This window comes from Sinocyclocheilus rhinocerous, unplaced genomic scaffold (genome assembly GCF_001515625.1).
Source record: "Sinocyclocheilus rhinocerous isolate Xijiao unplaced genomic scaffold, SAMN03320098_v1.1 scaffold397, whole genome shotgun sequence".
In the NCBI taxonomy this organism is placed as follows: Eukaryota; Metazoa; Chordata; class Actinopteri; order Cypriniformes; family Cyprinidae; genus Sinocyclocheilus; species Sinocyclocheilus rhinocerous.
Genome location: NW_015663491.1, coordinates 989,670 through 1,001,480, shown reverse-complemented (window position 1 = coordinate 1,001,480; position 11,811 = coordinate 989,670). Strand labels below are relative to the sequence as shown.

General features: G+C 35.6%; 3 protein-coding genes across 7 annotated transcripts in view; 2 read left to right on the top strand and 1 right to left on the bottom strand.

Annotated features, from left to right (window-relative positions):
- The window catches only part of LOC107728858 (transcription factor SPT20 homolog), a 15,159-nt gene extending 11,993 nt beyond the window's left edge, over nt 1–3,166 (top strand). For 3 of the 4 annotated variants that reach the window (XM_016539149.1, XM_016539147.1, XM_016539148.1), the window contains exon 25: nt 2,844–3,005. In XM_016539149.1, the coding sequence (XP_016394635.1) occupies nt 2,844–2,993 (150 nt within the window). In that variant the 3' untranslated portion in view covers nt 2,994–3,005. Of the gene's footprint in view, nt 1–2,843; nt 3,006–3,095 lie in introns of those variants that run through there. The other variant, XM_016539150.1, reaches the window with a different exon arrangement.
- Nucleotides 3,057–6,527, bottom strand: exosc8 (exosome component 8). Its single transcript, XM_016539157.1, has 11 exons — nt 6,424–6,527; nt 6,249–6,285; nt 6,103–6,166; nt 5,936–6,009; nt 5,817–5,862; nt 5,621–5,726; nt 5,435–5,480; nt 5,225–5,321; nt 5,030–5,150; nt 4,758–4,864; nt 3,057–3,794 (listed from the first exon to the last, which is right to left on the bottom strand). The coding sequence occupies exons 1-11, from the start codon at nt 6,438–6,440 to the stop codon at nt 3,676–3,678; spliced, it is 834 nt and encodes a 277-aa protein (XP_016394643.1). The 5' UTR covers nt 6,441–6,527; the 3' UTR covers nt 3,057–3,675.
- A 72-nt stretch (nt 6,528–6,599) lies between these two features.
- Nucleotides 6,600–11,177, top strand: LOC107728859 (dolichyl-phosphate beta-glucosyltransferase-like). 2 transcript variants are annotated; one of them, XM_016539152.1, is made up of 10 exons: nt 6,600–6,870; nt 7,130–7,298; nt 8,591–8,637; nt 8,931–8,996; nt 9,079–9,171; nt 9,425–9,538; nt 9,725–9,784; nt 9,871–10,022; nt 10,553–10,638; nt 10,784–11,177. In XM_016539152.1, exons 1-10 carry the CDS (start codon nt 6,784–6,786, stop codon nt 10,897–10,899), a joined length of 990 nt encoding a protein of 329 aa, XP_016394638.1. In that variant the 5' UTR covers nt 6,600–6,783; the 3' UTR covers nt 10,900–11,177. The 2 variants fall into 2 exon arrangements, with proteins under 2 accessions (XP_016394638.1, XP_016394637.1); XM_016539151.1 differs by having other exon boundaries at nt 6,601–6,870; nt 8,928–8,996.
- Nucleotides 11,178–11,811: the final 634 nt, after the last annotated feature.

Here is an 11,811-nt window from a genome sequence, read left to right as displayed (position 1 = left end):
CTCTCTCTCTATTTATTTATTTATATATATATATATATATATATAATTATTATTATTTTTTTAATTTAACAAAAGTTTGGGCTCTGTATTTTTAAAAAGCTTTTGAAAGATGTCTAATGTTTACAAAGACTGCATTTATTTGATAAAAAATACAGTAAAATGTAATAATGTGAAATATATTATTACAATTACAATTAAAATAACTTTTCTGTTTGAGTATATTTTAAAATGTATATGTTAAAAATGTAATTTATTCCTGTGATCAAAACTGAATTTTCAGCATCATCACTCCAGTCTTCAGTGTGCTGCTTAATATTTTTGGGGAAAGACATTTTTATAAGTGATAACAACATTATAAATGTCTTTATGGTCACTTTTGATCAATTTAATGCATTCTTGCTGACTAAAAGTATTAATTTAATTTTTTTTAAAAAGTCATTTTACTGAACCCAAACTTTTAAACAGATCGATAGTCCTAAATCATACCTATTTTTGTATCAAGATTTACATTTTAAATTCAAAGGTCTGGTGAGCGATCAGTGTGATCAGTCTGTTATATGACATCTATGCATTCACTCTTTAGATGAAATGTTCCACACTACACAGCTAAACACTGTAAGAATCACATCAATAGCTTCTTTTCTGGCTACTTCTGACCGACATGTAAAGCTTCACATGGATTCGTCTCTTGCCATGTTTTGAGTTATAATTTTTCTGTCTAAGCCTTTACCAACATTTTTCAAATAAGCATCATGTGGCATCAGCTTATCTCTTAACAGCTGCTTGAAAAGCAATTGAGACAAAACTTCAGGAATGTCTTATTTTTAAGGAGGTTCATCAGATTTCATTTCATTTATGAGCATGAGACATTTGTGCTGCTTTCTCCATCATCACGCACAGCTCACACTGATCAACCCACTCTCCTGTCCTGCATCTGACCCCAGTAACAGCCCAACTCTTGCATTAGCCCCAGCTGAGATGCGAGTTGAAGTTGCTGTCTTACTGACACCAGACGAGAGCATGGCAATGTGTGTGTAATAGAAGATAACTGACAAAACAGCAGCTGCATTGCGCTTTTAATTTGACCACCTTCTATCCACCGCCCCTGCTTGATCCTCTTCTGTTCCTCACAGTATGTTGTTCCCATCAATTACCCTCGAGTCTTCCATTCCTCCCTCTTCAGCCTCACACAGCTTCTGCAAACACCGTTGATATTTGTCCAGCGTGTTGCATCCCTTTTCACTGCAGTGCTAATGAAAGGTGGTTTCCTTTCAGCAGCTCTGCTTCAGTCAAAACTCTTCCATTATCAGAGCCAGTGGGAGAGGCGACAAAAACATGTAATACATACGTGAAATATTTATCTATACAGTGTACAATACCAGTTAAAGGTATTTTCCAAATTGTCAGGAAAATTGTAGATACTGATAAATTGTAATTTATCAGTATATCAGTCGATATTGTATATTTAATTTAGCAACTCATTTACACTATTTTTATATGACCTTTGCCGTCATCTAACACTCAAAGTTCATCTTTAAAAACACTAATAATTTAGTAGCACTGTTAAATATATTTAGTAAATCTCAAAATGATGCCTAAATTCACTTGTAGCATTTAAAATGATTTACGTTTATAATAATAATAATAATAATAATCTATTTATTTATATAGCACTTTTCATACATGGAATGCAACTTCACAAGCATAAAACACATTAAGAATTCAATATCAATATAAAATAATCAAAACTCTAAATGGTTCAACTAGTATAAACAAATATGAACAAATATAGAAGAATCAAAACAAAGCAAAAAGTACACACAAATAACAAGTATAAACAAGTGTGTATATATATATAGAGAGAGAGAAAGTGTGTGTGTGTGTTTTATTTTATAGAAAATAGTTTTGAATTTTAATATCTGTCATTTATCGGTTATCTAGCAAGAACATGACAATAATTATTGGTTTATCGAGCAGAATTTTAATATCAGTGCATCTCAAATTTTAGAATAATATAAAGTAGTAAAGCAAAGTTCATATGTAGACACATTAAGTTTGAGGTTGGTAAGATTTTGATGTTTTTGAAAGATATTATGCTTATGGTTACCAAGGCTACATTTATTTGATCAAAAATACAATAAAACAGTAATATTGTGAAATGTTATTAAAATTTGTAATGTTATTACTGTGATGGTAAAGCTGAATTTTCAGCATCATTACTCCAGTCTTCAGTGTCACATGATCCTTCAGAAATCATTCTAATATGCCGAATAATTTCTGATTAAAAAAAATAAATAAATATATATATATATATATTAGAATTTATAAAGTTCAAAAGAACAGCATTTGCAATGGAAATCCTTTGAAACATCATAAATGTCTTTACTACCAGTTTTGATCAATTTAAATTGTCCTTCCTAAATAAAAGTATAAATTTCTTTCCAAAAATTTTTACCAACCTCAAGCTTTTTAACAGTAGTATATGTCTTTGAAACAAATGTAACTTATATTATTTAAATATGAAGTATTTTTTTCCACATTAAGCATCATTCAAAAAAAATATTTTTTTTTTTTTGAATCATGAGAAACAAATACAGCCTAAAGTGGGAAATCGTTTTGACTGGTTTTCCCACTTGGCTACATTTGTATAAATCGATTACAAGAACCAATGGAGGACGGGATACACTAAAACCAACTAATCCAATGATCAGAGCTGAATGTGTCCGTTTGTTTACATTCATAACATTTATCTCCATTGCTTAGTGGAAGAGATGCTTCTGAGGCACAGCTGCTGTGAGAGTAGACTGCACATATTCATTATCCGTTACTTTTCCCTTTCACAGTTGCAATTCTTGCAGCACCAAATGCAACAGCAGCAAATGGGTATGGCAGTGGGGGCGGCAGCACAGGCGGCGCTGCCACGGCAACATTCCGCCAACCAGCCAAAAAGTAAGAGGAAACGCAGCACGCCACAACCCCTCCCCAAATCATGACCTCCAGCCGGACCGCAGCAAACGGCACTGTGCTCGATCGCCAGCATTCTACGGACTGACTGCAGCTTGACCGGACTAAAGTTGTTTTTTTTATGTTCATAGGGGTGCAGGAATTGCCCTCCTGACCTCAGGACAGATGGATAGATACTGCGAGGATTTTTAGAGCAGGGGACCTTAGAGTATTACCGTATTTCTTAAAGAAATACAAGATATTAAATGAGACAATTCTTGTAGGGTTCTCTACGGCATGCTGTCGTTATTCTCCTTCCAAATGGCCCTTTCAACGAGAGCATGTTTGGCTTGAGAGGGTGGACCCTACGCACACTAATAAGGGCCGTACAGATGTGCCTCAATCACCTGTTGCTCAACTTTACCGTTACGAGAACGTCTCTCTACTGCTGGATGTCAGAGTGATAGGCCGCATTGTCCCAGCATGCAATTACATGTGCGGTTTTTATACGGCACATTTTAAAATGGCATTTTGTTATACTGAGGGGGAGTTGATGTATATTCTTATGGAGAAAAAAAATCTAAACCATGTGAATGGACGACATTTCTGAACACGGAGGCAGAATTTTTGTAAATGGTCTTTGTCTGCAGTTTTATTGTGATAAAAAAAGAAAGTATATATTGACAGTGAAAAAATACATCTTTTAGATAAAAATGTCATGACTGTGTGTGTTTATTTCGCTGTCTTCGTGCTCTCAATGACTTTGCCCACCAGTTTGCTGATTTCTTTGTTTCTCGTTATGGCTCGATTTATGCAGTGTTGCAGTTTCTCACCAGATAACGACGTCCCACCTAAAACAAAATGGAACATTTGTTTTTAGATCTACAAAAAATATTCAATCAAATCTGCAGACCACAAAAATACAATCTGTAGATACTCAGGGATGCATAGAAATCACAATTTTTGGATCCAAAACAACTAATTTGTATGATTTGTGTAGATCTAATAGGTTTTTGAAATTTGTAAAGAGCGTTTGACTCTTTTGTAGTGCTGTCAAACGATTAATCGCGATTAATCGCATCCAAAATAAGTTTTTGTTTACATATGTGTGTGTATATAAATACAAACACATGCATGCATATATTTACGAAAAATTTTATGTTTATATATTAAATATATATAATATAAAATATAAGAATATAAATATATAAATGCATATACATGTAAATATTTTCAAAATATATACTGTATGTGTGTGTATTTACGGTATATATACATAAAAAAATATACACAGTACATACATATATTATGTAAACCAAAACTTTTATTTTGGATGCGATTAATCGTTTGACAGCACTACTCTTTTGTCAACAAAAAATAAACTTTAAAGTCTCCCTGTAAATTTCCACCAAAATTAGAGCAAAATAAACCTTAAAGTTTAATGATTTAAAGCAAAGAAATATGCAGAGTGATGTATATTAGTATTGTACTTTTACTGTTATGTAAAATAAAATTATTATTAAATACTACTATTATTATAAAATGTTTATATTATTTTAAAGTGCAATAGTATTAGCAATATATGGTTCTTTATTGTTTTTTAAGATTTATTTTTGGCATTTTTGACTTCATTATGATAAGACAGTGTAGAGAAGAAAGGAAGCGAAGTGGGAGAGAGAGAGAAGGGGGCAGGATTGGCAAAAGTCGAGCTGGAATTCGAACTCGGGACGCCCATAGCACAATGGCACACTACCCACAAGGCTGTCTGCGATGCTGTAAATAACCTGCAATTTGTCACACGTCTTAATGTTCACCTGGTTTGTGGACGGCACAGAGTCGATCCTCCTCGTCTGTTACCACAGTCAGTAACGCCGTTGACAAGCTTTCTTCTTCTGCTGTGGGGTCGACTATGATAATAGAGCTGTATAATGCGAAAATAGAAAAGATTGCGTCTGTGAACTCATTCTTGTAATTTCTACAGAACTCTGTATTGATCTTGAGACCAGTGTTTTCTTTCTAAAGTAAATCGTGTTTTAATGCCAGCCTACACTGCAGTTGTGTAATAGAGAAATAAGTTGTCAATTACTCATCAAACACTGCAAACGATGAACCAACTGGAAGCCGGTTGATCTTCAAGGGCTTCTTCTTCGGGATGTCAACTTCTGCTAAATCTGTCTCTTTGTTTATTGTGACTTCAGGGAGTTGTGCTGAGAAATATGAAACGTGTTTATTAGTCATCCTAACAGCAAGAGGAAATGTTATATTCAGGAGAAGCTCTCACCGTTCTTTAAAGCTGCTAGCAGAACTATGATGCAGGCGTCAAGTAAGTTCCCGTCATAATCCAAACACATAATATCACAGTACAGCACCCAACAAAGCTAGAAAAATCAGTTATAAAAGAAATGCAAAGGATCTGAAAAGCGCAATTTGATGAGAAGTCATAAAATAATATACATCATGTATAAATATATATTTATCTACTATATCTTACCTTAGATTTTTCAATGCACAATTCCTCCATATTTATTAAATCTGAACTAAAAGGCAGAAAAAATAAACAAGTACTAAAACTGGAATTTCATGCCAACATTATTTGCAGTCTTGTTAAAATTTTTTATTTTTTTTTATTTTTGACAAAAAAAAAAATCACTGCTTTAACAGAAAAATGTGAGTGTACCTTTCAATGACGTCTGCGATAAACTGGCTGGCCGCCTGAGCCTGTTCTCCTGGTGGCCCGGGTCTGAATTTAGATGAGCACAGTGGAGGCAGATCTACATTCGGGACTTGGAGAGCAAAGAGGAACTTGAGTTACATTTCATTCAACACCCCAACGTACAGTATTTCTCAAATTTCCAATGATCATTTAAATTTACCCATATATCCTTTATTTGGAGCATCAGATGGTGGCATAGTCAACTCCTGCAAGAAAAAAATTCTGTAACTTCATAATCAACAGCCATACCATTTTTAGGAAAATAAAAATGATTCTTACAGCTTTGATTCCACATATCACTGTGGTGTTTCCAATTTTCACCAGTGCTGATCCATCAGCTGTAGATATAGAGCCTAGAAGGACACATTCATTTCATTATGCCTAATAACATCTCTATATTTGGAAAATTCTGATCACTTTAATTATAATATGCATCCCATACTTACTAATATTTAAGGTTGTGGGTCTGAACTCTCCCAATTCCCTTCCATCTGAACGACAGTTTTCTTTCTATTGAATATTAGATTAAGATAATTAATAACTGAATTATTAGATTGGTGTTGTAACAGAAATCAAAAACTGATCAACTCACCAAAAAGCTCCTGTGATATTCTAGAGGCTCTGCGGTTCTAAAAAAAAATTAATGCCTCATTATTTACATTAGACAATACAACAAAGTCGTTATCTCACTATCCAGAAGACGTTATTATATGAAATAATTCAGAAACAATCTACACGTAATTCATGCTGTGTAGTAGCTCACTCACTTGAAACCAGCCGCCATGATGTTTAGAAGCACCACGTGAAGACTGTAGTGACGTAGAGGTGCGGCTCGCGCGTCCTCCGCTCCAGTGTGAGGCGCTAGTGTCGTTTCTCATCCGGCGCTCCGCCGAGCTGCGTGTTCTTCGCCCGCTGTGATGATGTGGTTTGTGGGGACGACTTCCGCGTAGGTGTTTATCTGTGACGAAGTAAAGTTCGACAGTGGAGATTTAACTATTTTTTCCGTAATTTAGTACGACACCCATTCATATATGTCGCCGGAAGGCTCGTTTTAAGGCTGCTCTGTATGCTTCAGTGGGGGTAGTTTAGCTAACGTTATACACTGGTGACAGCTTCCCTGCAGTGCAATGTTCACTGGAATATGGATGATGGATTTCTCTTTATATGACTTATTGCAGTATTCGCTGACCCTGGCGCTGATCGTCTTACTATTGGTATATTTATATCATTTATCATTAGCATTTTTAATGTTTTCATACATCTTTATATTATAATGTGGAGGTTTTATGAGGCTAGTTTGTTTGCTCTTGTTGATTTTTGTTTTATTTTGTAAAACAAGAACGTAATGAATGAAAGAAAGGTGTTTTTGAAATACTTGTGCATATATATAGTGACACTTTTGTTGAGCTTCACCGATTCATCCAGTTGAACAAGTTAGTTACTCCCTTGTGTCACGCCTGTTCTTGTCTTTAGGTTGTTGTCGTACTACATGTCAGTGCTAACGTGGTCGATCAGACTCGCCATGAGAAGGAGAAACACTTCTTGACTGCAGATGGCAAGGAGGAGTCTTTTCCCAGTCTGATGGACCCTCCATCACTGGAGCTGTCCGTGGTTGTCCCTTCATACAACGAGGAACTCAGATGTGAGTTGTTTTGATGGTGTATGCAATAATATGTATCCATTAATAATTGAATAATTAAAGTCTCTTAAAGGGATAGTTCACCCAAAAATTAAAATTACCCCATGGTTTACTTACCCTCAAACCATCCTAGGTGTATATGACTTTCTTCTTACAGATGAATACAATCTGAGTTATATTTAAAAAATGTCCTGGCTTTTCCAAGCTTTATAATGGCAGTGAATGGTGGTCGAGATTTTGAAGCCCAAAAAAAGTTCATCCATCCATCCATCATAAAAAGTGCTCCACGCGGCTCCGGGGGGCTAATAAAGGCCTTCTGAAGTGATGCGTTTGTCTGAGAAAAATATTCATAATTAAAACTTTATAAACTGTAATCTCTATCTTCCACTAACTGTCGTATGAGCGTTCATGAGAGTCGCGTTTCAGTGGATGATGTAGGACGTAGCGTAAGCTCTGATGAGAAGGGACAAATACAGAAGTGCAGAGGAGAGAGCAAAACAAAACACTGGTCATGAATTCGAAGTACAAAACGAGGATTTGTACAGAAAATGTCAGAGGATTTTGATAATAAGCCTAGAGGAGACTGGTTTTCCTTTGCTGTTCTTGTGAGACTAGCATTTTCTTACCGTTACTCTCTCATGAACGCTCGTACGACAGTTAGCAGTTTTAAATATGAATATTTTTCTTGCACAAATGCATCGCTTCGGTTCAGAAGGCCGTTATTAACCCCTCGGAGCCGTGTGGAGCACTTTTTATGATGGATGGATGCACTTTTTTGGGATTTAAAATCTCAACCTCCATTCACTGCCATTATAAAGCTTGGAAGAGCCACAACATTTTTAATATAACTCTGATTGCATTCGTCTGAAAGACGAAAGTCATATACACCTAGGATGGCTTGAGGGTGAGTAAATCATGGGGTAATTTTCATTTTTGGGTGAACTATCCTTTTAAGATCACCAAGGCTTCATTTATTTGATCAAAATACAGAAAAAAAACTTGTATTGAATTTATTATTATTATTATTATTATTATTATTATAGACTGGAGTAATGGCTGCTGAAAATGTACCTTTTAAATTGTAAAAAATTTGTAACATTATTTTTTTCATAATGCTGTATTTTTGATCAATTACATTAAGCACAAGACAATCTTAATTATTCCAAACTTTTGACCGCCAATGTTTATAATTTTAGTTTACAACCCCCATTGGATCCATAAGACTCAAAATCATTAATCTGCTCTTGGCAATAAGAGGATTTATATTGTTAATGCATATCTCTGTCCTATCACAGTGCCTGTTATGATGGATGAAGCTATGGAATACCTGGAGAAAAGACAGGTCCAGTATTTAATTATGATTTAATGGTTAAGTTATGTTTTTCTGAGTAAAAGATTTGTGATTATGATTGTTTTATAACATATGTACAAAATATAAAGTATAATATCAATAAAAAAACTGTAAGCAAATATAAATATCTGAGTTCACCTGTGAATCCAGAAATAAATTCTTTTGGATACTTCTTCAGACTGGTTGTTTAAGAGTCTGTTTGAGCGTTTCACCACTAGATGGCAGTGCTGTAACTTCAGTGACTCTGTTTAACCTAATGTGTCCTCTTGTTGATTTTACAGAAGAAGAATCCATCATTCACCTATGAAGTTATTGTGGTAGATGACGGCAGCAAAGACAAAACTACAGAGGTAATTTTACTTCTTATATAATATATTATAATCAATAATAATGAATAAAATGGTTAATGTGCATGTTTTCTTGTATCCTCAGGTTGCCATGAAATACACAAAGAAGTATGGAGCACAAAAAGTGAGAGTTTTGACGTTGGTGAAGAACCGTGGAAAAGGCGGTGCAGTGAGAATGGTAACAATACAAAAACAACCAGTTCTCCTTGTGCATTATCCACATTTCTGATGAAATCTGATGAAAGACATAACAAAGATGCTGTTTGCACTCAGCTGGGAATGTAAACAAACTCAATAATTAATCCGTTTCATGGCTTGATGCCTGAAGCAGTTTAAGTATGTGCTCAATCTCAGCGAAAAGCCTTATTTTGCACCCACTTAGCTAATGAAATAGTTGAACGTTGTTTCTTATTGTGTTTATCTCTACTCAGGGAACTCTAAGCAGTCGCGGACGCCTCATTCTTATGGCTGATGCAGACGGAGCCACTAAATTTGCTGACATTGAAAAGGTTGAAGAAGGACTTGAGAGCATCAGTGAGAAGCCTGTGAGACTCCACTTTTTGTAAAAAAAAAAATAGACAGGCAGCGTATTGCCAATCTCTCGTTGGTATGAGGATTAAATATCTGTTTGAAGCTTAGCCAGGAGATATGGTTATCAGATTACCAACAGACCTTTCCTTGCCAAAAGATCTCAGTGCATCTGAAAATATTTTTCTCATGTGTCCATGCAGGATAACATGGCGATCTCCTGTGGATCCAGAGCTCACCTGGAAAAAGAATCAGTGGCTCAGGTAACACTGTTTCTCAAAATACTGGAGCATGACAGAAAATTGCCAATACTTTTGCATTTGCATTCTTCTGTTTCTTCTTGTGACAGCGGTCTCTGTTCCGAACGTTCCTGATGTTTGGATTCCACTTCCTGGTGTGGTTCTTCTGTGTGAGAGGGATTAAAGACACACAATGTGGTTTTAAGCTCTTCACCCGTGAAGCTGCCTTGAAAACCTTCTCCAGCCTGCATGTGGAACGCTGGTAAGGAGGCTTAAAAGTTGAAGAGCATCTCAGCAAATTTTTCACATGCAGCATTAAATTCCAAAAAGCACTTTTTAGAATAAATTATCTTTTATTTAAAATGTAAATGTTAACATTTAAAGGGGTCATATGATGCTGCTAAAAAGAACATTATTTTGTGTATTTGGTCTAATGAAATGTTTATGCGGTTTAAAGTTTAAAAAAGTTGCATCAACGATTTAACAGACTTTAATTGCAGTGTTCTTAATCTTTATAAGTTAGTAGTACTGTTCGGGTTTACAGTGTGGGGGCGTGTTAGAACGAGCCGTTTTAAGTAGGCGTGGTTAACTCTTATATATATTATTCTTTATATATTAGATATTCTTTACAACTTTTATAAAGAATATCTCTTTGGATTTGAGACTTTAGTCTTTGCAACTTTACAGATCTTTTTTATGCACCAAGAGCTTGTAACACTCCAAAGAGAAAGGAAAACTTGAAATCGCATCATATGACCCCTTTAATGGAAATAAATGTTTTTGTCCTTGCAGGGCATTTGATGTGGAACTACTCTTCATTGCTCAGTGTTTTGATATCCCTGTAGTAGAAGTGGCTGTTAACTGGACAGAGATTGAAGGTTTGTGCTGTCAGTTCTGAAATATAATTGCACTTAAAGCGCAGCAGGCAATTAAAACACTTTTTTTCTAGCAGTATATGTCACAAAAAAATGAAGGTTATTTCCTCTATGAGGTAATGAAGGCTTGTTTTATTGCACATTTTAGGGTCAAAGTTGGTGCCGTTCTGGAGTTGGCTACAGATGGGCCGGGATCTAGTCTTTATCAGGCTGCGTTACCTCACTGGTGCCTGGAGGCTGGAGGCTGAGCGAAAAACTCAGTAGCTGTTGTTACTGCTAGTGTGCTGTTCCTGAGCAAACAGGGGCCAACGGTTGAGCGCACAGCCCATTGCCACCAATGAGTGCACTGTGAATGTAGTCGGTGAACAACATTAGCATTTTATTATCACTGACCGTGCCATGACCACATAAGGGGAGATGGTCCTTGTATTTTTTTATGTAATATTGCAGTTTTCCATATTTTCTTTTACATACTGTATTAGGTTTTGGTTTGAAAAGGGGCAGATGGTTCTTGGCCAAATAAAAAATATATATAATCGGTGTTTCAGCATTTACAAGTAATTAGAAATGTTTACTTGGAAACAGATAAATTATACTTTTTTTTTCAGATTTTGTGTAATGCAGGGCATCAAAGAATAATTTCTGTTCCTGATTTGCAATTTTAAAAGAAATTAAAGTGGTGTGTACTTGAATATTTAAAATCAGTGCCACCCAAATCCATTTTAACTCGCTCTTCCTACACATATAAGGTTTTAAAAAAAACACAGTTGACCGACTGAAATGGTCCATGGTCTGGCATGTGCTCAAGGCTTTTTAATGTGGTTTACTCAATGGGCTGCTCTGCACCCTGGAGAGAGTATCCTGTTTGTCCTTCCTTTCTCTCCACCAGGAAGGCATTTGTTCTTATTCAGCCCCTGTATCTTGTCAGCCACTCTAAGAGGGTGTATTTCAATATTTTACATTGATAAATTATTTTTAAGATAAGTGATTTAAGGAGCTATTGATGTATTGTATTTTCCCCGTCTGCTAAGCCCTAAGTATAGAGCCTCGTGAAGAACGAATATGATCCTGTGCACCTTGATTGAAGAGGATCATTTTGCGGTGCCCTTTTATTGGAAGCGAACTCCCCCTGCCAACTCATTTGATCACAGAGAACACTAAATATGCGAGCTGTCA

Excerpts from the sequence above, each read along its gene's own strand:
- LOC107728859 (XM_016539151.1), top strand. The coding sequence starts at position 6,784 with ATGTTCACTGGAATATGGATGATGGATTTCTCTTTATATGACTTATTG. Across the intron at positions 7,299-8,590 it reads ATACAACGAGGAACTCAGAT|TGCCTGTTATGATGGATGAA; the intron begins GTGAGTTGTTTT and ends GTCCTATCACAG. Across the intron at positions 8,997-9,078 it reads GCAAAGACAAAACTACAGAG|GTTGCCATGAAATACACAAA; the intron begins GTAATTTTACTT and ends TTGTATCCTCAG.
- exosc8 (XM_016539157.1), bottom strand. Across the intron at positions 6,167-6,248 it reads AATATCACAGGAGCTTTTTG|AAAGAAAACTGTCGTTCAGA; the intron begins GTGAGTTGATCA and ends AATATTCAATAG. Across the intron at positions 5,322-5,434 it reads TGTGCATTGAAAAATCTAAG|CTTTGTTGGGTGCTGTACTG; the intron begins GTAAGATATAGT and ends TGATTTTTCTAG.